This window comes from Acinonyx jubatus, chromosome X (assembly GCF_027475565.1).
Source record: "Acinonyx jubatus isolate Ajub_Pintada_27869175 chromosome X, VMU_Ajub_asm_v1.0, whole genome shotgun sequence".
Lineage (NCBI taxonomy): Eukaryota > Metazoa > Chordata > Mammalia > Carnivora > Felidae > Acinonyx > Acinonyx jubatus.
This window is the reverse complement of record NC_069389.1, coordinates 119878420-119903404: the sequence shown is the minus strand read 5'-3', so window position 1 is coordinate 119903404 and position 24985 is coordinate 119878420. Positions and strand designations below refer to the sequence as shown.

General features: G+C 50.0%; 1 protein-coding gene across 4 annotated transcripts in view; it reads right to left on the bottom strand.

Moving 5' to 3' along the window:
* Nucleotides 1-24985, bottom strand: part of MAMLD1 (mastermind like domain containing 1) — a 120520-nt gene that overhangs the window by 18807 nt on the left and 76728 nt on the right. For all 4 annotated transcript variants that reach the window (XM_053201816.1, XM_027053458.2, XM_053201817.1 and 1 more), the window contains one exon: nucleotides 19275-20978. In XM_053201816.1, the coding sequence (XP_053057791.1) occupies nucleotides 19275-20978 (1704 nt within the window). The remainder of the gene's footprint in view (nucleotides 1-19274; nucleotides 20979-24985) is intronic.

Genomic DNA, 24985 nt, shown 5'->3' with positions numbered 1-24985 from the left:
TCTGACCCATTCTGCCTCCCTGGGGCTAACACCTCACCCTACTACCCTAGCAATTTTGTAACTGGAGGGGAAATGAGAGATCACCTACTTGAGTCAACATTCCCTGTAGATGGAGAGGTCCATGGTTTGCTCAAGATTGCCAAGCAATGGACAAGCCTTGCTCTGGGAAAACGGCCTTGGTGATCACAGTATCCCTCCTGTCAGGTAAGTACAGTGGTTGCTAAGGGCTGTGCAGAGTGTGTCATGAAGAGTATTGTTTAATGGGGACAGAGTTTCAGTCTTGCAAAATAAAAAGAGTGCTGGAGATGGATGGTGATGATGGCTGCACAATGTGAATGTACTTAATGCCACTGAGCTGTACACTAAAAAATGACCATTTCTATGTCATGTGTACTTTAACCACCATAAAAAAATCAGGGAAAAAAAGATTGCTGAGCAAGTTAAGGACAGAGAGTCTGAGAGACCTACAGGGAGCACCTGTCTGTTTTTGCAGGGACTCAGTCTCTGGGAGTGGGACCTTGCAACACGACCTTCTGAGAAATACTGCTTGCTACCAACTCCCTACCTGGTGGGTGGGGACTCTGGGGCTCATGGTAGGGAAGAGCTTCGCCCCAAGTCAGAGGAGACTAGAACTCAGCACTTGTGATTTCCAGTCCATGGTGCCTTCTTGCAACCCCTTTATCCCAAAGGAAGCCACTTTCCCTGGTCTAAATGTCAGGAAAGAAGAAAAGGGCAGGAAGAGTATGCAGTGTTGATGCGGGGCCTGGTGGGAACATATCTATATGTGAAGCAGATGGCATGGAGAAGAGGTGTCCCATACAGAGTCGACCTCTTTAAACCTCTCTGTGATTCTCAGTGAGAGCAAGAAAAAAGGGTACCCCACATTGCTGAGTTAAACAGGCAGAACAGTACTGGGAAAGCCCTGCTTTGTACACTGCTGACAGCCAGCACACCCCCACCATAGCCCGCATGTTCGACCCCTGAAAATGGCCTGCAGGCTCAGTGCCTGACTCTGGGGTGGGCTTTCCCAATGTATTTTTGAGGAGAAGAAGTTTTGGAGGCCATGGTGAACACATCCAGAGGCAACTTGGCCAACGGGGCCCTCAGTAGAGCACCATCTGAGATGCGCAGGTGTGAGGCCAAAAAACCCACAAAACAAACAAACAAACAAACAAACAACCACTTCACTGCATCCTGGCTCTGCTGTGTCTCTCTCCCTGACTCTCTGAAATGTTTGCCTTCTTTTTCTTGTCCCAGCAGGGAGAGCCAGGACTCAGTGGCAAGAGCTCTCATTGGGCTAGGCCCTGCCAAAAGCCAGGCCAGCCTGGCCCTCAGCTTCTCCTGGAACAAAGAACAGCCTCATCCCTCTCTTGGCCCCACCGGCCTCCACTTCCCAGCCTTCTGGCCTCTGGCTTCCCCAGTGCTTCTTTACAGACCTCCAGTCCTTGCACAGATGTTCTAGTCATTAGCATATACAAATGGCCACTTAGCCCAGATTACACCAAGGTAAGTCAACAGCTTCAGCTCTGAGAGTTTGTCACACTGTGGCACAGGAGAGGGGCTCTTCCCCCGGAGAATCTGGAGGACACTTGTAACCACTCAGCAAAAAGCCCATCTATTTGGCTTGGCAGCAGATAATGTGAGAACTAATGGAACCAATTTAATCCAGTAGCACCAATCAATAAGGGGAGCAGTGATGGGTGAGGGAAAGTACCAGAGGGAGAGACAGGAGACCTGGGGTCTAGGCTTAGCTCCTCCTTGTGCTTGGCAGCTGGGTGGCCTCAGGTGGCCTCTCTATGCCTGCTTTTTCATGTGGAAAGTGCGCTCTGCCAGGGGCTATTGTGAGAAGAGGATGGAAGGAAGAGGGGAGATTCCTCAATATGGGCTCAGTGCAGTGCATGGATGTGGAAGGGCTAGTTCCACCTTCCGTCCCCATTCCCACTACTAACTATGAAGAGCTCTGGCCTGGAAGGTAGGTGACTGCAGTTGAGCCTGGGCTTTGCCATTAGCTTTATGAGCTTGAGAAAGTCTCTTGCCTTTTTTGTCTATTGAGATGATCTTTTTGTTGTTGTTGTTCCTTGTTTTACTAACATGGTTCATTACAATGAATGATTTTCATAGGCTGAACCAGCCTTGCATTCCTGGGATGCAGCCCACTTGGTCATGGTGTCTAATCCTTTTCATAAGTTACTGGATTTGTTTTCCTAGGGTTTTGTTGAGAATTTTTGCATGTTTTTTTCCCTAAAGGATACTGGTCTACTTTTTCCCTTTAGGGCCTCACTGTGTCCTCATCTGTAAAATGATGTTGTTGAACTAGACAAACTCCAAGGATTCTTTCAATATTCATGTTCTCTGATTTTAGCATACTCACACAACTAAAAAAATAGTGATTCTTAGGCACTAGACAGACAAAACTTATACTCTTCCTTGTGTAATCAAGAGGCTGAATATTCATTTGTTTATTTCCCAAATAACTGTAGTCCCTTCAGTCTGCCCTACTTCCAAAGCCTGGGAATCTTTTGATGCTTAGGATAGAAACTAAAGCCAGCCAGCTAATTCATTTTAAATTTCTTCCAAATGCACATGGTTGTATTTTCCTAGACCTGGGGTCAAAGGGTGAATTGAACAAACAAGGGGACAGGAGGGAAAACCAAGAATCCAAACACTAAATAAACAAACAATGAAGAAGCACAGTCCACCTACAGACTAATCAAACCAGCCTTGGCCTTGTCCTCCAAAGTAGTCAGTCTCGTTCTACCCCATGAATCTATCCTTGTAGCTATCTGTCTGCCAGGGACTCTGGGAAGGGCCTTCCAGTCATAGCTACCGAAGGAGGGATGTGGTGGCTGTGCTAAAGGCTGCTGGCATCTCCAGCCATGGGAGGCATAATTGACTGATAGCCTCCAGAAGCCATCCCTTTGGATCTGTCACCGTATCTGGCCCCAGTCCCTCTCCCAGCCATTGACTGAACATAGCAGGTATACTACTAATGCAGGCCCACTCCTGTGAGGTACAGGTCTCTTCCAACAGCAACTTTGGCTCGAGGACTCTCCACTGGCGTTGCTGAACCTTTCCTGGAGCTGCACTGCAGTCTAACATTGTTCTTTTTTTATGTTTATTTATTTTTGAGAGAGAGAGAGAGAGAGAGCAGAGGAAGGGCAGAGAGAGAGAGAGAGAGACAGAGGATCTGAATCAGGCTCCATGCTGACAGCAGAGAGCCCCATGTGGGGCTTAAATTCACAAACTTCGAGATCATGACCTGAGATGAAGTCAGATGCTTAAGTGACTGAGCCACTCAGGTGCCCCTGCAGTCTAAGATTGTTCTTACCCAATCCCCCTCTGTCTCCCGATCATCATGGACCACCTGCACTGTGGGCTGAGGCTCTCCCCGCCTTCTCTTGCTTCCTTTGCCTTTAGCATTCATAGGCTTCCCCTACCCTCATACATTTCTTATATGTCTAACTCCATACAGGTGTCTGCCTTTCAGCAGACCTGAACAGACACAAAGGAGCACTTGGCTAGTTAGCTCTTCTTGCTTTCCAAAAATATAGAGGAAACCCTTTTTTCTCACCCCCCGCCCTGCCACTCCCCACACTGCCCGTGAAGCACCATGGTGAGCAGTGAGCAACATGAGAAGCACTCTTCTGCCTCTTCCCTTAAGCACTTGGCTCACAGCTCAGAGATTTCATTTCTGTCTGAGTTTTATTGGAGTTTCTGTAATTTCCTGGGCCAGATATCTTTTTCTGTCATCTTCCTGCCTTACCCTAGTCATGAACTGGGCAATGCGAGTTGTGGGGAAACCCTGGACAAGTCCAGCAGCTCTCAGCAAACGCAGTACGACTGGCCTGCAGAGAAAGTTGTGATATCTACCATACTGCTCTCTCGACCTCATCAAAGCTTTGCAACCCAGTAAATGGGTGGATTATGGGGCTGTTTTGCAGGAATAAGGGCTAGCTCTGGGAACTAGAAAGGCAAACATATACATAACCTACCATTAAGGCTGGGCAAACAGACATCCTTTTTGATGTGTGGACATCCAATGAGAATGGGTCCAGCAGTTACACTGAACTTAGGCACAGTTTTCAACGTCAACATCTGCAGGATATACTTCTAGTTAGTTTGTAGACTTGAATAATTGGCCTTCTCCAAATAATTTATTTTAAGGGTTTGGTTTGATTTAATTATAAAATTCTATTTAATAGCAGAGGGTTGATTACAGCAATGGTAATAAACTGTCAAGAATGTATGAAGTTCATATCCCATTCCCAGATTTGAAGCCACCTGCCTGCTTCAAGATGTAGAATTTATTTATTTCCCTACTTATTTATTGAAGTTGATTTATTTATTTTGAGGGGAGGAGGGGCAGAGAGAGAGGGAGAGAATCCCAAGTAGGCTCCGCACTGTCAGCACAGAGCCTGATGCAGGGCTCGATGTCACAAACCATGAGATCATGAGTTGAAACCAAGAGTCAGATGCTTAACCAACTGACCCACCCAGGTGCCCCAAGATGCAGAATTTATGAGCTCAGAGTCTGTGTCAGAAGTCAGGGACTCCAGCTATTACTCAGAGCCAGTCATTTCATGGCCTTGTGGAACTCCCACTGCCCCAGTGGGTAAGTGCAGGGTTCACCCAGATCAGCTGTGTCCTGCTGCCTGGGGCATCCTGTGAGCTGAGGGGCCTCTACTGCCTTCCCCCAACCGCCTATCTCCAAACTGTATGGGTGTGGGATAAGAGGGAGCTGGGTGCTCAAAGGGCTGCTACCTATGGTGAGGAGCCCCAGGGTGCCTGGTAGGTAGGGAGATACCCAGGGTCCCTGAGGCACCAGGCTGCCAGAGAGAAGGGGAGGGGGCTACAAAAGAGTTGGCTGCAGTTGCCGGGGACACTAGGGTTCTCTGTGTGTTTGTTTCTTCTGAGGACTTGACTGTTGTGTTCCTTTGAAGCACCTGTCATCGTATACTGTAGAATGCAGAGTGTAGATTGTTCCATAGTTCTCCACTGTAATAAAATACTGCAGCTCAAATCTGCTCACTCTGCCTTTTATAACATTCGCACAACACATATTTACTGAGCACCCACCACAATCTAGGCCCTGTGCTGTGACAGCATTGGTGGATAAGGCAAATGTGCTTCTTGCCCTTTTACAGCTGGCACATTTGTATTATGGAGAAGCACTTAGATGAGGGTCGGTAATACAGATTGATTAAGTGCTGCACGGGAGCACTGCAGAGTGCTAGAGAACAGGAGAACCCAATCCAGTCTGGGGAAGGGTTGGTTAGAGCAGGCTTCATGGCAAAACTGAGCTTTAAGCTGTGGCCTGAAGAATGATGGCGTGTTAGCCAGGTGAGAGGCCCTGGGGAGGAAATTGGGAAAGTTCTCAAACCAACTTTATCTATCATAGCTGCACCCAGTGCCACTCCTCTTCCAAGACCTGACTAATACCTAGGTTATGGATATTTGGGGGAATTCTTACAAAATGAGGCCTAAGGATACGGGTTCTCCCTGGATAAAGGGCTGCTTCCAGGAGTTGCATGCTCACCCCAAAGAGCCACCTTCACATTTCTGTTCCTAACTTATTAAATGCCAGAACTTCGTTAACCTTAAAGCCCTAAGGTGTTCCGGAACGTGAGGGTGGTGCATCACCTGCAGTTTCTAGATTGGAACCGAATCCTCTTGGGGAGGGAGTAAATGGGCTTTCTGTAGGGGTGAGCATCTGGGAGGCATACGCTTGGGAAGGAAAGAGCAGATGGATGTCGATGGCTGAAGACGCCGATTGTCACAATATAGTTGGCCGCTTGGCCAACATCTAGTTTTCCTTCCCTTGGCACCTTCCCCAGTTTCCGCTCAGGCAACCTTGCCTGCCCCATGCTGCCTATACACTTTGGGGAAACCTGGCTCCACTCAGGGTTCTAGAGGTGGGGCACTTAGCTCAGCTCACAGGAAACAACGCAGTAGGCGTGCAATCAGTTCAGGCCACGAGGCCCCGAATTCCCAGGGGTTTCTGGGAAAGAAGCCTCCTTGTTTACCTGACAGAGCTTCTAGAAGCAACTCTCTCTCCTGCTTCTCTGCCTGAGGGAAAAGGAAGTTTGTAGCCCCTGGAGCTGCTGGCAGCCATGGGTGCCCACAAGGGGGAGACAGCTTTAGGATGACGGTTGAGCTGTTGATTCAAACCACCCTGCAGTCCCCAGCTGCTGGACTTCCGCTTATAGGACTTAGTCCGTTCCTTTTATTAGCCGAGCCAGTGTAAGCTGGTTTTCCTGTTATTTGTGACTCAATACACCCTAACTGGTAAGGATTGAAGCCTGGGCCCCCAGGCTTCTGAGCTCATGAAGTCTACATTGTACCTCCAGCCTCATGTTGGAGAACATTGCATTTCTAATGATGAAGCGCAGAGCCTGTTGGACCCTGTTCAGCCTCCAGTCATGCTCCTTTATCCCTGGACTGGTTTAAAAAGAAATGTACCACACGTGAACCACCTGCACCACCTCCTCCAGCAAACATATCTAGTGCAGATCAACTACGGCAAGCTTGGGCTCTTCATTCAGATCTCAAGTGCAGTAGTCAAGCTCTTAAATACTCTATTTTGCATTAGTTGAGTGCATACACATTTTAGAAGCAATCACGTAGCTTAACAACATTAAGGATTTCTAGTTCATATTCAATTCCGATGCAAACCTGAATATGTACTTTGTGGCTTTCTGTGAAGAAAATAATTGAGGACCCAAACTGGAATTCATCTATAGAAAATAGGCGGCGCTAGCTCCTAAAAGCAATTATTGGCATTGAGCTCCTGAATTTTTAAATCCCTTCAAAAGTCCAAGAACATACCAGAAAGTAGAGATTTCAGAGGTAATAACTGTAAACAAAAAAATTAAAAGCCCATTAAGAGGTGTTGCCAAGCCGGATGCTGATGGCTCTAGAAACAATTATGAGGGTTCATTCTCTTTCTCAATCCCTACTCCAATATTGTATTGCAAACTTTATTTACCAGGAGAGTGGGAAATAGACAAGTCAAGCGCAAGTTTACAGAGAAACACTTCGCCTTCACGAACCTCTTCTGCAACAGGGGAGTATATAGATTAGAGTTTGGCTGGACAATGAGATCAGGCAGGGCGGACAGGGTATGTGGTCACCCACCACTGCAAGTGACATTCCGGGGGGCAGGAACAACGCATGAACCTCTCTGTGGCCTCTGCACAGGGCTGATGCCTCTGGAGCATTTGGTTTGGTGGAATAGAGCCTTCCCTCCCCAGAGGGCCTTACTGCAACGCTTTGTGCTCCTTTCAGAGGTAAGCCATGAAGACAGGGGCGGGGGACTGGGAGGGGTGTGTGTATGTGGGGGGGGGGAGACTCCGTAAGAACATCACAGTTGTCTTCAATTCTCCCAAGGACCCTGAAGTCAGGAGACCTTTCTAGAGGGCAACGAGAACGCATCTCCTTGTAATGTAATTATTCTGCCAAAGAAGACACTTCCAAATGAAAAGTTAACAATCAAAGAAACAAACAAGACAACTGTCAAAATGACAAAAACACACAAATAAGAACAAAACCCTCATGATGTCGTTTCTGCAAAGGGTGTAAAAATCTGTGCTCATGAAGTGGTAAAAAACAAAAACAAAAACAAAAACCTGACTGAAATGTATTGGTTTGTCAGGAATATTGGTGCCACCCCAGAGTGGCATGAATGAATCTTAAGTGGGAAAGAAGCAATGGAAAGAGTGGCCTGAATTTCTAAGCCAGCAATTTTTTTGGGGGGTGGGTGCAGTTCTTACGTGCTGCTGTCACTGTGCTACCTGCAGCGGCCCCCGGAGGTCCCGTTTCGGCCTTCCACCAGCACCACCACTGCCACAGAACAGCCGGTGCCAACTGCCACCTGAGGTACTAGACTGTGGGTCTGTCGGAGGTGGAAGAAACCCTGCGCTCTCAGATCCCACATTTGGGGACTGCCAGGCACTGTTTGCCCAGTGCTGCAGGAGGACACGGGCCCCAGCTGGAGCAGAAAAACATGTCACGAGCAGGGGGTGGTGGCACAACACGAGAGCCCAAGTTCATCGGCCTCCTAGGCCTTGAAGTCTGGGACTTCTGACCGATAATGACTCAGAAACACTCAAAAATCGTCTCAGGAGCTTAATTCTGCAACGCCACTTTATCCCTTCCCGCCAGCTCCCATTCATTCCCCCAAAGGGTCCTCCAGCTCACTGCGACCAAGCCAGAGAAGACTTCTTCCTTTTTGTCATCAAGTGACAGCACAGACAAGACACAAGTGACTCTGATTAAACAGTGGATGCCACCAAGCCCTGAAATGTCGAAATCAGTGGTCTTGGGAACCAGGGTGTGAGTAACCAACCAGGTGTGTCGACTTTTCAAACGTCAGTTGGCATTGGTCAGAGGCTCTCACTCCCTACATTGTGTGCCAGCGTCAGGCCTTATGCGCTGGTTCTTGTGTGGTTGACATCCTTCACTTTTTCCAGAACTCTACCCCAGGGCCTAGCACTTGCTCCAGAGGGATACTTTGCACAGAAAGCCAGTCACAGACAGCGAGTGCCTAGCATCATTCTGTTGGCTCTTGTATTAATCAGCAAACTGTGAGTCATCGCAGCGTTTCCAGACCTGCAGCTGCACCAGAGAACCAATGAAGCAAGTGGAGTTTCTTATCCCATTCAGAAGCAGAGACAATGTCCCTTCCTGTCTATAGTTGCTTCTCTGTTCTCCGACCTGCGTGTTGTCCTGTCTCCAAAATGCCCAGAGAAGGACAGAAATTGTGTTCAATTTACCAGGAGAGTTATTTCTCCGTGGTGGCTGTGCCCGAGAAGTCTATCCCACGTGTTTGACATGCATGCATCTTGCTAGGACATCCAGCAAACGCAGCTGGCTCCCCGAGACGATGCGCATACCCATATCCATACCACTGCTCCCTATGACAGAAAGCGGGCAGTGCACCTTGCTGCCACCTGTGCGTTGTCTGCTAATTCTATTTGCAAATAAAATATTGCTTTTGATCAGTAGAGGAATAGCAAGTGTTTTAAAACTTAAGGTTTTTGGGGCGCCTGGGTGACTCAGTAGGTTAAGCATCCGACTTCGGCTCAGGTCATGATCTCGCGGTTAGTGAGTTCGAGCCCCACATCGGGCCCTGTGCTGACAGCTCAGAGCCTGGAGCCTGCTTTGGATTCTGTGTTTTCCTCCATCTCTGCACCACCCCTGCTTGCACTCTGTCTCTCAAAAATGAATAAATGTTAAAAGTTAAGGTTTTCTTTTTTATCATGGTAAAATTTGCCATTTTCACCATTTTAAGCACACAGCTCTGTGGCATTAGGTACGCTCACAGTACTGTGCAGCCATCCCTGCCATCCATCTCCAGAACTTGTTCATCATCCCAAACTGGAACTCCATCCCCATTAAACACTAACTTCTCCTTTTCTCTCCCCCAGGCACCCACCAGTCTGCTTTCTGTCTCTAAAAATCTGCCTACTCTTGGTGCCTCATAGAAGTGGCACTGTGCAGCATTTGTCCTTATGTGTCTGGCTTCTTTCACTCAGAATAATGGTTGCAAGGCTCATTCATGTAGTAGCACATGTCCGAATTCTCTTCCTTTTTAAGATTAAATAATAATCCATAATATGAGCATATGGATTTGTTTTTCCTTTCACCAGTTGATGGGCATTTGTGTTATTTCCACCTTGTGGCTACTATAAATAGTGCTGCTATGCACATTGGTGAACACATATCTGTTCAAGACCCCGCTTTCAATTCTTTGGGGTCTATACCTAGGAGTGGAATTGTTGGGTCAAATGGTGATTCTATGTTTAAAGTTTTAGGAATTGCCATCACGTTTTCCACAGTGGCTGCACCACTTTGCATTTCTACTGATAGTGCATATGATTTCCAATTTCTCCACGTCCTTGCCAATGCTTGCTATTTTCTCTTTTGTTTTGTTTTAAATAATAGCCACTCTAATAGGTGTCAACATTTTGTCTGTTTACATTTTCCACAGCTTGTTTCTGAAAGTGTTGCCTGATAGAGGGAAAGGGTCATGGAACTATTCCCACTTATCTGCACTCAGGGGTGGTTGGGGGCCTCCCACACCTTTCAAAGCTTTGTCACATGGAAAGAAATGATCATTGCTCAAAATTGCAAGTGAGGAGTCTACCTTCGTCTACTGGCCTACGGAGTCGGCTGCTTTGGCAAACTCTCTTCTCGTGCCACCCGGCCATGGGCCTGCAAAAAAGAGTCTAGGTCCCCACCACTATGCTCACCTTCTCTTCTCAAACATGGAGGATGGCCGAACGCAGCAGTGTGCTACAGGGGGAAAAGCCGGGTGGAACCTGTGCCGGCAGCTTCAAACACGAAGTCCGCCAAAGCAAAACAAGACTTGGAATATTTTCTGCTGAAACAGGGCTACACATGTGTCAGGCCTTCAGGGCCACATTTAGGCCAACACTATATGATACTTTCCTAAAGTGCCCACTTCCCTTTTTCCTGCATACCTAGTTCCAACTCGCGACAGCCTCGCTTGTTTCGATGGGAAGAACAACAACCAGATGGAGTAACGTGGAGAAAGCATCATTTGTCACCGTGGGCAAAATTAACGAGACCAAAGAGAAACCCAAACTTTTTCAATCCCATAGGAAAAAGCAGAATCTTTTTCTTTGGGGGGGGGATGGGAAGGGTTTTGCTTCAACCATAAAGTGTTCTACCATCTGCTGCCCCCTTCAAGCTCACCAGTAGCCAGGCCAGAGCGCACAGATCTTCGAATTTGTCAACCCCCAAGGGACAGAAGAGGCTAAGAGTACAAATGGACTCAGGAGAGGTTTCCTAAATCTGTGCTATGCGGGCCCTCAATGGTGGCTGGGGGTCGGGGGGGATGTGGGAGGGAGGCGGAGGAATGCAGCAACATGGCGGGCTCTAGGTATCAGGGCCACAGCTGAATAGTGCAGGCCCCCCGTGACTTTCCAGCCTCCCTAGACAGTTTTTACGTCTTATAATTTTTCATGTGGGGTCCATTGAAAGGTGCTCACCACACAAATTTATGTCCTCTTCTGCTCTTTGCAAACCTTCCTTTGCTTTACAGTGACAAATAGGTAGGTTTTGCTACACTTCGTTTTAAACGCCTCATTTTGAATACCCTGGCTTCAGCGAAGTTCATGGTTTCTCGTCAAGTATGTGAAGGCAAGAAGAACGAACAAACAAAAAACCCAAACAAACGTGACACAGGAGGTTTCTGAAACTGGTGGCCTTCTCGGCCTTCACAAGTCAATCACTAAGCAACTACAAAATTATACCTATCGATCTCTATGATTGAGGCGTCTGTACTGGGGGGGGTTTGCGCATCCCCACGATTTGGCTGTGGACCTCACTGAGTGATGGGTTGTGACTCCAGGTGCAAAGCAACATACCCCTGCCTCACTGCAACACGCCACCTCGTTCTTCAACTTCCAACAGAAAAAAAAGGTTGACGTTTAAAAGGTTAGCACTTGACAAGCAGCACATTTTGAATTTCCGCTTTTTAAAAAAGAGCCGTCGCTGTGAGGTGGAGGGTCATTAATGATTCTCAGAAACCGGAAAAGAAACAGAAAGAAAAACCTGACTCTTGGTAATATTAGTACCAAGTTCTGAGACTGCATTTCCCAAATTCAACACCCTTTGGAGTTTCGTTTCCTGGCAATTCAGAGTGGTTAAAACAAAACTTGGTCAACACGGAGGAACTAGCCCCTACATTTTCAAAAATGTATGTTACACTGTGTCTAATTATATTTCTTCCCAAAGCAGCTAAAAAAAGGTTTCCCCAAACGAAATAACATGTTGCGGCCCAATTTGGGAAGAAAGGAAAAAGTAAGCCATTACGTACAATCACGCTCACATACAAAATGAAGACGCTTATTCAGGAAAATGCTGCCCCATCTGGCAGAGAAGATATGTGCTGAGCTGGCCCCCGGCTCTAGTGCACTGGGAACCTAACTCACCTGCCCCGTCCTCCCCAGGGTGCTTAGAGCTTCCCCAGAGGCCTCCACTCTCTCATTTCAGCAGGACTAACCTTTGAAATGAAGCTGTGATGCTTCGTGCCAGAATTAGTAAAAGACAAACGCAAAGAAACTTTTCTCATAATAGGGGAGCAGTGCTGCTCTCCCCCAACCCTTACCCTCAAGACGAGAGAATAATGAAGGGGAGGAGCGAAAGGACTCAAGAGCCCAAGGTCACAGGCCACCCCCCACCCCAACAATATGTGCTGTGTCTGATTCCAGGGGGATCAAGTATGCCAGGCCAGAGAACGGCCACCTGGTTTTAAACGCTAACAGACAATGTGAGACTAGAAGAAGGCTGGCTCATGTCACCATCTCTCCTGACTCTCTCTTGTTTTTAAATTAAAATTGTTTTTTAATTTTAAAGTTTTTTAATTCAAGTATCATTAACATACAGTGTTATATTAGTCTCAAGAGGACACTTATTGTGATGAGCACGGAGTTAATGTATAGAATTGTTGAATCATTACATGGTACATCTCTGAATCTTTCTCTAGTGAAAAATGAAGCCGATGTGACTTTGACAAGAATAGACAATTCTCTTGGTCTAGCCTGCTTTTATCATTTTGTTTTCCATGAGAGGTCATGGTGCAAATACAAAGATTTTAATTTGCAGTGCTAACTGAGACAGCAGTAATTAAAGGTTCTGCTCTACTGAGCAGGTGAGTACAGCACTGGAAATTTAAACCAAAAGGAATCTTGAGTTTCTGCAAAGGTTCTTGTGGGAGGCTTTGGGAGCGGAGTGAGTGGTGGAGGGGAGGGGGGAGGAGAGTGGAGGAGGCATCCCTGAAGGTTCAGCATGGGTGCTCTGAGCACCGCCATCATCCATCTGGGGCTCTTAGCAAGCCTCCCCATCCCCCAATGCCAATGACTAAGCGGAAGCAGCGGTCCTGGCCCTCACTCTCCCTGGCTCTCTGCTCTCCCACTCTCCCGCTCTCGCTCTCTGCTCTCTCTGCTGTTTGCTCTCTCTGCCTGTCAGCCACAGTCCTGGGGTTGGTCCATTTGTTACTCAGCATTCACTGCACCACCCTCCCCATGGCCCCTAGCACTTCATTTTTTAGAAACTTATTTATTTAAATTCAAGTTAGTTAACATACAGTGTAATATTGGTTTCAGGAGTGGAACCCAGTGATTCATCTCTGACATGTGACACCCAGTGCTCATCCCAACAAGTGCCCTCCTCAATGGCCATCCCCCATTTAGCCCATCCCCCGCCCCGTCCCCTCCAGCTCATAGCACTTCTTTGGTCTGCGCTGGGAGGGAGGATCAGCCAACGTTCCCCCCTTCTCCCTGGCCAGGAGTGCTCAGAAAGCTATGGCCTGACTCAGCTGCTCTGCTCCTTTCTGGGGTCACCGACCAGTGTTGTCCACCACTTGGCTTCTCTTCAGCCACCTCGCAAATGTCCTCCCTGACTAATCTCCCCCAACCCCCCCCCCCAAGAGCTGGAGAGGAACCTGGACACTGAGGCAGTCTAACCCATTCCACTGGGTTACTTACTGGTGTTCTAAGTTTCAGGAACTTTCCGGACGTAGTGGCAGCTAACATGTATGGAGTGTTGTTGTGAGACAGGCCCTATGCCAAGCACTTTTACCTCACTTCATTTAATCCTCCCAGTGACCCCCTTAGATAGGTATACTAGTATCTCCATTTTATAGATGGGGAGACTGAGGCCCGGAGAGGGAAAATAGCTTGCCAAACTAAAAAGTAGCAGAGCCGAGATTTGGACCCAAGTGTTCCAAAGCCTGGGCTCTCTTGAACCTGGTCTCAAGCCCAGTCCTGGGGCCTACACCCTGCCAAGGCCCTGGGGTCCCCTCCCCTGTGCTGTCTCCATCAGGCCCTGGGCAGTGGGAGTGCTGCACTTTAGAGGGCTCTGTTTGCCAAGGCCAAGAGGGACCTATAGCTGAGGGCAGTGAGAGGGCTTCCCCAAGGCCCCACTTCGGACCAAGCTGCCCAGATCCTCATTGCAGGCCCAGCCCCTTGAGGAGGGAAGATGGCGAGTTCTCTCAATTTGCCCACTGTCTCTGCAATTGCTGGGCGCTCATCGCTGCCTCAGCTAAGCGGATGGGAGGCTTATCACTAAAGGTAGAAAGTGTAGCAAACCCAGGAGGGGCCTCATCCAGCCTCCCTCCAGTCGGGCTGGACTCCCCTCGTACCCTTCTCAAAATCTGTCCAAACAATATCATGTGCCTCTTTGGTCTGTTTCTCCACAGCTGCCCCCTTCCCCTGTGCCTCAGCCTGCCTCAAGGATCAGATTTCAGGCCTTTTTGTTCTTATTCCAACTGGCCGCCATCCACATCCCTCCTCCCCAGGATGCTGCGCTCCCAGCTCTCCAAGCCATGTGCATTGAGGGCCTTCGAGCTGGGCCGCCTCCCGCCACCCCCATCTCCTCAATGGACCTGTTTTCGTGTCTGAGCAAATGGAAGTTCCATTCACCCATGGTTGGTGGTAAAATTGAAGTTCTAACACTGATTTTTGCATGTATCTCCAATAAGTCTTCAGGGAGAAGGAGCCCTAAATTACGGAAACAAAATTCATCTTGATTAAAAACGGAGAGACATCACCCAGCCTTGGGAGTAGGGTGGGGAATACAGTGAGGAGATCTGGGGTCATTAAAATCCGACACAGAAGGGCTGGATGCCCCAACTCCAAAAAGTCGCTCCCTTAGTAATTCCAAGCCCACATCCCTTAGCTGTAATTTTAAACCCCAAAAGCTCTGAAAGCCTATTTTATTTTGGTAAGTTGGGCATCAAAATTTATTTGGGGACAAAAATTGATGTGGACTTAAATATTTGTATTTCTCTGCAAAAGTAATGAAATGCTGCCCCAGGTTCTACCGGAGGCTTGTGTGATATTTGGTATATGCACCACATGATCTTTCTATAGTCCCAAATGTCCTCAATTTGGAAACACACCTGTCCTCAGAGGTGGTGGATCCCAGCCCAGCACGTACTGTGTGCCAGGCAGGGCTCTGGGCAGTTTCAGCTTAGCGCTTCCTTTGTCTTCCAATGTCCTAAGGCTCAGAGCGACTAAGCGACATTGCTCCCCACCCAGAGCTCAGTCAGTGTCAGTGCCTGGACTTGAACCCCAGTGCCCTTGCTTCAGCTGCCATGCTAAACTGCCACCCTGGAGCCAGATGGCATTTGCCTTTTACCTTCAGTGCAAGCAAATGGTCCACTGAAATTGGGTCGTTTACCTAACTGGTCAAGTGAAATTCTCAGAGCTGAGAAATATGAGCTCCTGTAGATGACTGGACGTGGTTTTTCTGCTTACTCAAGAGTTGGTTTCCCACTTTTCATTTAGAAAGTACTCTTTTCAGAAACCAAAATCTAGATTAAAATGAAGGCCCAGTGCCTCTGTGGTAACCACGATCACATCTGGAAGTGCAACAAGGTAGTCTGTGTCACCACGTAGTAGGTGAAGAGTATTTTCTGAGGCTCAGTCTGGCCATCAGTGAAATTCGACCAGCTGGCCCCGCTGGAAGGAAGAAGCTTGTGCTCTTTTCTCTCTCCTGGAAGGGTGAGCAGGGCTGAGTTCTCAGGCCTCAGAGCAAATGCAAAAGGCCATGAGAAGGCATGGTGAGCTGTTGATGTGCCCAGCCTGGATGTCCACTCTGTGTTTTGGCTAGAAGAGTGCCATGGACAGAACCGGGAGCCAGGCGAGGGGTAGTGAGAAGGAGATCCCCGCCCGCCAGGCAAAGATGACCTTTTCCTTTTCCTTTTTTTTTTTTTTTTCGTAGGAAGTGTATTCTGGTTTTTTTTTTTTAATTAAAAATTTGTTTAATGTTTATTTATTTTTTGAGAGACAGAGCACAAGTGGGGGAAGAGCAGAGAGACAGAGGAAGACACAGAATCCGAAGCAGGCTCCAGGCTCTGAGCTGTCAGCACAGAGCCTGACGTGGGCCTTGAACTCACGAACTGCAAGATCATGACCTGAGCCGAAGTCGGACACTCAACCGACTGAGCCCCCCAGGGGCCTTTTTTTTTTTTTTTAAGTTGATTCATTTGTGTGTGTGTGTGTGTGTGTGTGAGAGAGAGAGAGAGAGAGAGAGAAAGCATGAGCACAAGTTGGGGAGGGGCAGAGAGACATGGAGACAGAATCCCACACCGTCGGCGCAAAGCCTGATGCAGGGCTCGAACTCACAAACCTTGAGATCATGACCTGAGCCGAAACCAAGAGACCAACGCTTAACCGACTGAGCCACCCAGGTGCCCCCCGCCTTTTCCCTTTTCCACCAGGCCTGGAGTTGTGTCAGTGGGGCAGGGCCTGGGACAGGGAGAACCCGCAAGGCTGTAGGCTGTCAATCCCGCGGTAGGCAGGGGGTCTGGAGAGAGAACTGCTCACATTTTGTCGTGACACATCTCAGCCCCCACCAAATGGATCTGGAGGCTCAAGGCCAGGAGTTAGTCATAGTGATAGCAAACCTTCCTTGGCAGGTACTTTGTGCTGCTAGGCCTTGTTCAAAACGCTTTAGATGTATTAATGCATTGAATCCTCAATCAACATGTCATAACCTATTGCCCATTTTGTAGAAGAGGCAACAGTTTGGAGGTTACAGCAGGATCAGAAGGCTCTGGAAGCAGTGCCCCATGCATGGGGTTACAAGTATGGGCTCTGTAGCCAGACTCCCTTCTCTGGCCCTAACTTCCTGTGTGACTGGGCAATTCTAGTCACTTCTTTGTGCCTCAGTCTTTTTGGCTTTAAAGGGAATGATAACGGCCTCTATCTCTGATGACTAAAATGAGAAAAAGGCAGGTGAAGAGCTGAGTTGTATGCCTGGCCCGTGGGCACTGGCCAGCACTGGCAGCGAAGGCAGCTCTTGGCAGCAACAGCCTCCCATCCAGGGAGCCCAGGCTCCCCCTTCTGCTGGTGGCGGTCACCTGAGCCCTTCCTAGCCTCAGGGAGTTTGGCTGCTGGTCTTTCCCTGGAGCACTTTCTCCAGCTCACCTAGGTAATCAGTTGGGTGTGATTTTCATGACTCAGGTCATTAAGGATTCTCCCTCTGAGCCAGCTGATCAGGTTCTGAGGCCACATACTCAGGCTACAAATGTACCCCACTGAAGAAAAACCCCAAACGGCTCACAGTGTTAGATGGTGATCGGTCTCCAGGCTGAGGACCTTGCCTGCTAGGGGGAGACTTCCAGCTCCACGAAGGCAGATGGCAGTAAACCCGCCGCAGACTCAAACCCAAGTGCTCCCAAACTGCACACGAGGGCCTGCGGCTCGCCCTGGCCGCACCCACGGATGCTCTGTATACTGCACAAGTCCATCAGAGGACCAGTTCCCTGGTGTGGAGCTCTCTGCTTGCTTATGCTTCATGAGGCATGGAGGAAAAAGACTTGGTTTTTCTCCTCTGGGGGCTGCCCCAGTCACACTCATCCAGGGCCCTCAGAAAAGAGGTCAACCCTGACAGGTGCTTCCCTTGGGCCAGGTCGCCGGCCAAGCTCTCTTCCTTGGCTGTTTTAGAGAAGAGAGAGGCAGAGTGGGAGACGGAAGTACCAAGGCTGGTCCTGGAGGGGATGGTTCCTGAGCCTTAGGAGCTGTGGGGGTGGGGCAGGAGAAAGAAGGTGGGAAGGCACTGCCAGGCAGAGGGGATGGTAGGAATAAAGCCGACTGCTGGCACTTCGAATGATAGAAGCAAAGTGCCAGACAGGGCCCGATATGCAGAGTCCAAGGAGATGGATGGAGCCAGGTTATGGGCCCCCGGAAACTTCTGGCCAAATGTGAAACATGATCAGGTCTCTGTTATGTCAGGTCTCTTGAAGGTAATGTTTTGAGTGATGGCTGGTTTATTGGGGAAAACCAACTTAAGAGTCAACTCTGAGTCCAGGCAAAGAATCAAGAGGACTTGAACTTGGGCAAGGCTGAGAGCAATGGAAAGGAGGGACCAAGATAGAAAGTGCTCTGGGTAGGCAGAAAGTGCTCTGGGTAGGCAGATATCTGACATGGTCCCCAGTGACCCCTGCCTCCTGGTATTCACACCTTCATGCTTGTGTCCAATGAATAGAATACAGCAGAAGTGATGGGACATCACTTTCAAGACTACGTTCTAAAGACTGTAACCTCTGACTTGCTGGCAATCCCTCTGCCTCTCTTGCTGGCACATTCTGTCTTGCTTAGTCAGACGAAGCCGGCTGCCATGCTGTGAGATGCTCTATGAAGAGGCCCACGTGGCAAGGAACTAAGAGAGGCCTCTAACCAACAGCTCATGAGGAATGAAGCCTCAGTCCAAACACCTGCAAGGAACTGCTTCCAGCCAACCACCTCAGGAGTGAGCTTGGAAGCAAGAACCTTCCCGGTTGAGCTGGAGATGATGATAACCTTACAAGTGACTCAAGGCCAGAAGACCCAGCTAGGTGATGCCAAGACTCCTGGCCCATAGAAACTGTGAGGTAATACACCTGTGTTGTCTCAAGCAGAGGTCTTGGAGTCATTTGTTACACGGCAATAGATAACCAATGAGGGCAGGGGTCAGAGCAATGACGAGGGGAAACTGTGATCAACACCCCTGGGTGGGCATCAGCTGAGCTCAGTGATTGATCATATTGTAGATGAGGGAGGGGGAGAAGTCACAGTGATTCTGAGAAGAGCACAGGCTCTGGACTAACACTTCCTGGTTCCCAGTTCCTGCTCTGTCCCCTGGCTATGTGACTCCGGGCAAGTCATTTCAACTCTCCGAGCCTCAGTTTCTTTGTAGAATGGAGATGGTAAGAGTAACTACTTTATTTGCATCTGTCCTTTTCATTTAGGGCCTGCCTCAGTGTCCAAGCCAGCACAGTGGTGAAGGGCACACTGGGGCTGCTCAGCAGAAGTTTGCTGTGGCACTTCTGGAAGGCTCAGCGTGCAGCCATATGCCAGCAGGGTAGGATTTACATGCCTCGGTGCAATTTCCTTGCGTCCTACGAAGCCTTCACTAGTCCTGTGTGAGGGAACATGCTACCTGGCCCGGTACAGGGGAAGGCAGATCTAGGTGATTCTGACTCATCTCCCCTGGTCCCTTCCCCTAACAGCACCTTCTGGGTGCACTTTTCCTCCCAGGGAAGTTAAGTGACTTGCACAGGAGCTAAAACCATAACCTCGGCCTCATGAACACTGCACCTTGACCACACAGAACTAGCTGCCTTCAATAGACTTCTCCAGAGTTAAGTCCAGTCTCAGAGAGGACTATGGCCAGATTTGCCTCCAGAGCCAAGTATCAATAGCACGAGACACAGTTCCTATGTCCAAAACAAAGGAACGCAACCAGACGCAAGACCGTCTTACCTGTCTGGGCAGAGAAGGCATGGAGTCCGGGGCCACTGGCCGCTGAAAGCGCGGGGGCGGCTGCTGCATCATTTGCTGCAGGAGGAGAGAGGAGTGGTCAGGCTGCTGCTGCAGCTGCAAAGTGGCAGTGGCGGTGGAGGAGGCGGTGGCAGAAGAGGCCGGGGTCGGCGTCGGCTGCTGCAGGTAGTGGAGCAGGGACGGCTGCCTCGAGGTGGCGGGCATGGAGGGCATCTTCTGGGGGCCCGGCTCAGAAACGAAATGTGACAGGGGCTTGGTGTTGCCAAAAGTGAACGGCTCCGGGGCTCCCGGGCTGGGGCTGGCCAGCCCCTGCTGCATGATCACGCTCAGGGTTTTGGGTGGGTTGGTGGCCATGGGCTTGAAGATGGTGTTTGCCGGCTGCTGCGAAGGCGGCTGCTGCTGCTGACTTAGCGGATTGCCGGAGGGGGTGAGGCTCCGGATCAGGGAGCACTGCGGAGTGAAGGACTGCTGCGGCAAGCCTGGGCTGGAGAGCTTCTCCGGGCGGTAGGGCGGGGATGGCCCCGGGTTGCTGGTGGGCAAAGCAGACATCAGGTGTCCCTGAGGACTTTTGATACTAGAGGACACCAGGTTGGCAAGGAGGGAGCTCTGTGGGCTGTACTGCGGCTGCTGATTGAGAGCCGGGCTGGGGAGCTTCTCGGGAGTGTAGAGCACGGGGGGCCCCAGGGCGGCACTGCTGCCGGATGCCATGCTGGCCAGTAAGGCATTGGGGGAGCCTTGGAAAGCACTCCCGGGCAGGTTGCCGGACGCCATGCAGGACACCATGAGGCTCTGAGGGCTGAACGGCGGTGGCGGCGGGTGTGGTGACGGCACCGGGCGGTAAGATGGGGAGAGGCCTGGAGGAGGCAGGCCAGACCAACTGGGGTTGGGCCCCGGCTGCCTCGTAGCAGACCCCTGCTTGCTGGCTGCCAGCACCTTCAGCTGGTGGGCGTGATGCCACTGAGGCACTGGGAGGGGGGGCAGAGCGACAGGGACCATCCCCTGGACTTGGCTCTTGGTCTGTGCTGCCGAAGAGCCCGGTGAGGCCACTTGCTTCCCGCTGGCAGGAATCACATAGCTGAGCCCGGCCGGGGAGGGCGGGACTGGCAGTGGCGTGCCCGGGAGCTGGCCGCAGCTGGAAGCAAACTCCTTGCCGGAACCGAGGCTCTCCAAGTGTGGCATCTGAACCGAAGGCTTGGCACTGGCACCGAGGGTTGCCTGTGGGTGCTCTAACACCAGTGGTTCTTCTGGTTTGCTCCCCAGTATCTTCTCAAGATCTAGCTCATTCGGAGAAGGTTCTTGAATTTTTGTTAGCTCCTCCAGGAGATCTTGAAGTTCCTGGTCCACAGCTGGCATGCTGTTGGCTTTGTCATAGTAGGGACCGGAAGGCCCTTTCAGTCCCATTTCTGCAGCTGATGGCACTGCAAATGGTGAACCCATCATGCTGCCATTCATGGGATTAGTTTCGAGTGGTAATGGATGGCCAGGTACTCCCACGGCGGCAGGGCTAGGGTTCATTGTCAATGGAGGCACCTGCAGCTCTGCACAGGGTGTGCTGTGATGGGCGCCTGGGCCCATAGAAAGGGTAACGTCTTCAAGGCAAGGCCTCTTGATTTTATTAGGGTAACCTCCGTCAGCCATGCCTGGAAACTGGAAGCTATCTCCTTCCTGTCTCCTTTTAGTGGGTCCCTGTGGTGGAGAGAGAGAGTGAGAGGGAGAGAGAGAGAGACAGACAGACAGAGGGAGAGGGAGAGGGAGGGAGGAATTTTTATAAAGCCTTGGTGCATGAAAGCTAATGAACAGGAAACTTGCAACATAAAACATCTCTCAGTTTCAAGACTTGTCAAAACTATACAATACAGCCTATTTTGGGGGACAATAATGCTTGCTTCTTTGTTGCTCTGTTTCATTTAAACTGTCTTGTTACACTTCAAATTAGGCATTATGCTGTCTGTATACTAAACACCGCAGAAAGTCCCACAAAGGATCTTCTGTGCCCACGTAAGGGAGAGCTCACCAAAACTATGCGGAAGTCACTAACTGAACTGAGCCGCCCCAGACAGGCACTGGAGGGCAAACTGGAAGTACTTCAGATGCTCTCAATTCCTACCTGTGTACAGATATCCCCATTTTTAAAAAGGAAAAGCACAACATAGACAGGCAACTTTTAGGTTGCCTCCCCGTCTCGTTTAAATGCACCGGGCTGTGGTGACCAGACGGAACACAACAGAATCTTTAGAGGAATGAAGTAGATCTAGGTGTGTGCTTTGGGGCAACTGTCTGAGATGTACTGTCTAGGGGAAAACACAAGTGGCAGAACAGTCACTGAGGCATGGTTTCACTTATCTTTGCACACGCGGACACACACAACACACACACACTACTAGGTACACACAAAAATAACGTGGAAGAACCTACATGCAACCATCGGGAGTAGGGATCTTTTGGGGAGATTGGCAAGTGCCTTTCTATTCTTTATGGTTTTCTATCACTTGTTTGTTTTTATTGAGAATGACTTACAACCGTCCCCCTCAAAGTACAGGAAAAGGCCCCGATCTGCGACCTGCACCTTGGGGGAGCTGCTCACCATTTATAAAAGCATAGCCTTTGGGAACAAAGCAGTTAGCGAGGCACTATTTCCTACTCGTTCAAGGCTTCATACAGTCATCTGTGGCTGTCATGTTAATAACCATGACCTGCAAGTAGAGGGGAAAGCAAGTGGGGTGGAGTGGAGGCATGTGTGAAAAGAGAAGGGCTTGGAAATTACCTACACGCCAACAGTGGAACACATATACAGGTGAACCTTGAAAAATGCCCTGTGGTCAAAAATCCGACTATAATTTTTGACACCACTCAGAACTTAACTACAAATAGCCTACTGTTGACTGGAAGCCTTACAATAACATACAGTCGACTAAGCACATATTTTGTATGTTATATGTATCATGTACTGTATTCTTAGAACACAGTAGGGTAGAGAAAAGAAAATGTGATTAAGAAAATCATAACGAAGAGAAAATGCATTTATGGCACTGGACTGTATTTATCGGAAAACATTTAAGCAGACCTGTGCAGTTCAAGCCTGTGTTTCCAGGCTCGACTGTATTTCTCTTGACACACTTTTTCATGTAAAGAAACCCTGTTTAACTTTAGAAGTCTTCCTGGGACATTCGTTGCTGATCCTTTGATGTCCCTTCACGTCTGGCTCAGTGTTCGTTGCTGATCCTTTGATGTCCCTTCACGTCTGGCTCACTGGTGGGGCGGAGGGTCAATGTGTGTGGTAGCGCCACACTGGCCACGACTGTCATGACAGAGTGAACATCAAAAGAGGGCTGCACATGTCACGTTTTGGTGCTCATCAGCTTCATTGAGAAACATCCAGATTCCCAGGGCTTCCCACCACAGACGAACTGCTTCAGTCTCATTCAGAGCAGGGCCCGGGTATCTGAGTTTTCTCAAGGCTCCTGGGCCGATTCTAAATGCACAGCCAAGATGGGAACCACTGGCCCAGAGCACGAGTGGAAGCAGTGTGGTGAAAGGTCCTGGTTCTGAGGCAGACACAAGCAGGTCTTCGCCTTGCCACTTAACCTCTCTGGACCCCGGTTTCTTCATTTGCAAAATGAGCCTTATTTTAGTTCTCATCTCATGATGCTACTCTGCCTATTGAGTACAATGAAGCAGATTCTGTGACACCTAATAAATCCTCACTGACTGGTAGCCGGCGTTACCAAGGGCAGCCATGGAAGGGCCCTGAAAGTCCAACCTTGTCCTAGGAAGAGACAGGGGCCCTGACCCCAGGGAAGGGGAAGGACTTGCCCAGAGCTGCTCAGCTGGAGGGCAACAGGGTGCAGGCCAATGCAGGGCCCCTCCATGACCACTGGGCAGCCTCACAACCCACCGCCTTAAACCGCCCTGGTGGCAGGACACTGTGTCACTTCTGCAGGAGGGGTTCCACCACCTGGAGTAACGGGACTTGCCTCCTTCTTTGCCTTTTCTCTGCAACCTGAACAGGGGCACTTTGAGGGGCCGCTCTGCCATCAAGTCCATTGGGGGCTGAGGGCCACAGGGGAGGCAAAAGTGCACTGGGCAAGGTAGAGAAGGTGTAAGAAGAGGCCTATCTGGTCATCCGCATCCGCTCTTCCATCCAGGGGCAGTGGACTCTGTATTGGCCTGGAGCAGGTGCTTGGGAAATAGCAGCTGAATGAATCCATGGACAAATGAACCCAAATGCCCCGAGACACAGGCAGCTCTGCCGCGTGCTTTCCCAGCCGTTCATTCCATCAGTCATGGGGCAGCCCACAAACAAGTCACTGAGTCCCAAATGAAAATTCCATTTTGTCTACATTCCCCCAAGGACTTGAAAGAATTCCCATATATCAAAAATAGAAATGGATGACCGAGTACAGGTTTTATAGCAGACCCCTTGCAGGGAGTCCGAGCCGGCAATGGCTGGGCCCAGCGTGCTGTGGTGGTATCCTGGACTGCACTACAGGTGTAATGACAGAGAAGCATATGTGGCACCAGACAGGGGAAGGAAGGGAGGGCGGGGGCCGTGAGTTCAGCAGCCTGGAATCCCTGGCAGACTCTGTGGGTTCCCAGACCGTTTCTTTAATTGTTAGTCTGCCGTTACCTCGTTGGAACCAAGGTAGCAGGACGTGGGGAAGACCAGGCATGGCCACGGGACGCGACAGCTAATATTAGGAACCACTGGCAAGGGAAAGTGGTCTCTAACTCTCTGAAATGAGAGGGCACGTGCATGCAACTTTCCAGGCCCCCAAGCCAATGGTCCCCACTCAGTCCCAATTCTGGAACCCAGCTGTCCCCTCAACAACAAAGCGGGCCCCAGGATGCCCCTCCAGGGTGTTAGCTCACTGCTGGTGAATCCAATTTGCTGGAGTGGGTGCCCCCCCTCGCTGCGCCAAGTTGGCAGCTGGATGCCTCACTGAACACTTTGGGAGGATGCCTAACCAGGGGCCACGTTGGCCTCTCTGTCCCTGGGAATGCAGTTGCGGGGGTTGGGGGGGGGACATGCTGGCTGAGGCCACTGGTTCGGCAGGGCAGGCGGGAGCCTCTTTGGCGCTTCCCTTTTTCAATGGACGTTAAGGGAGACTTCGCTTTGTTAGAGGCCTCAGCTCTGCATTTCAGGTTTTATGCTGAGAGCTTTCAACAGCCAGCCTGAAGCACCCTGGCTGAATGGCCAGAACCCCAGCCAAGCGTGCACAAGGCCAAGGGAAGGTGGCTATGTTCACACAGAGGCACTCAGCCTCTCGACATCAGCATCTGCCTCCCCCAGGCACCGCCAAGGCTTGGAAGTCTGCTATCCAGTGACTTCTGCGCCTAGATACAGGCTTGCATGCATGCCTTCTCTTGTGCACCCCCAGGATTTGTTACTCATCTCAATTTCCAGCAGCCAGCTGGGCTTTCCTCCTTTCCTAGCACCACACCGGCTCCTCTGCGGGTCACCTGGGCCAGTGGGTGCTGGGCTGAGGTCTGCCTGACTGGGCTGGTTGCTGCTGACTGAATCCCAAGGCACCCTTGGGTGCACCCTTGTTGCAAGTGCAACAAAAGCTGCTACTCTGGAATGACTTCCCTCTCAATGTCATGTTATTGGTGGCAAGTCCCTCCCTAAGCTTCCAGAACCTTCTTAAATAAACCTTCCAGCTTTGCACGTGTCCTGTTTTCCAGTCTCTGGACTC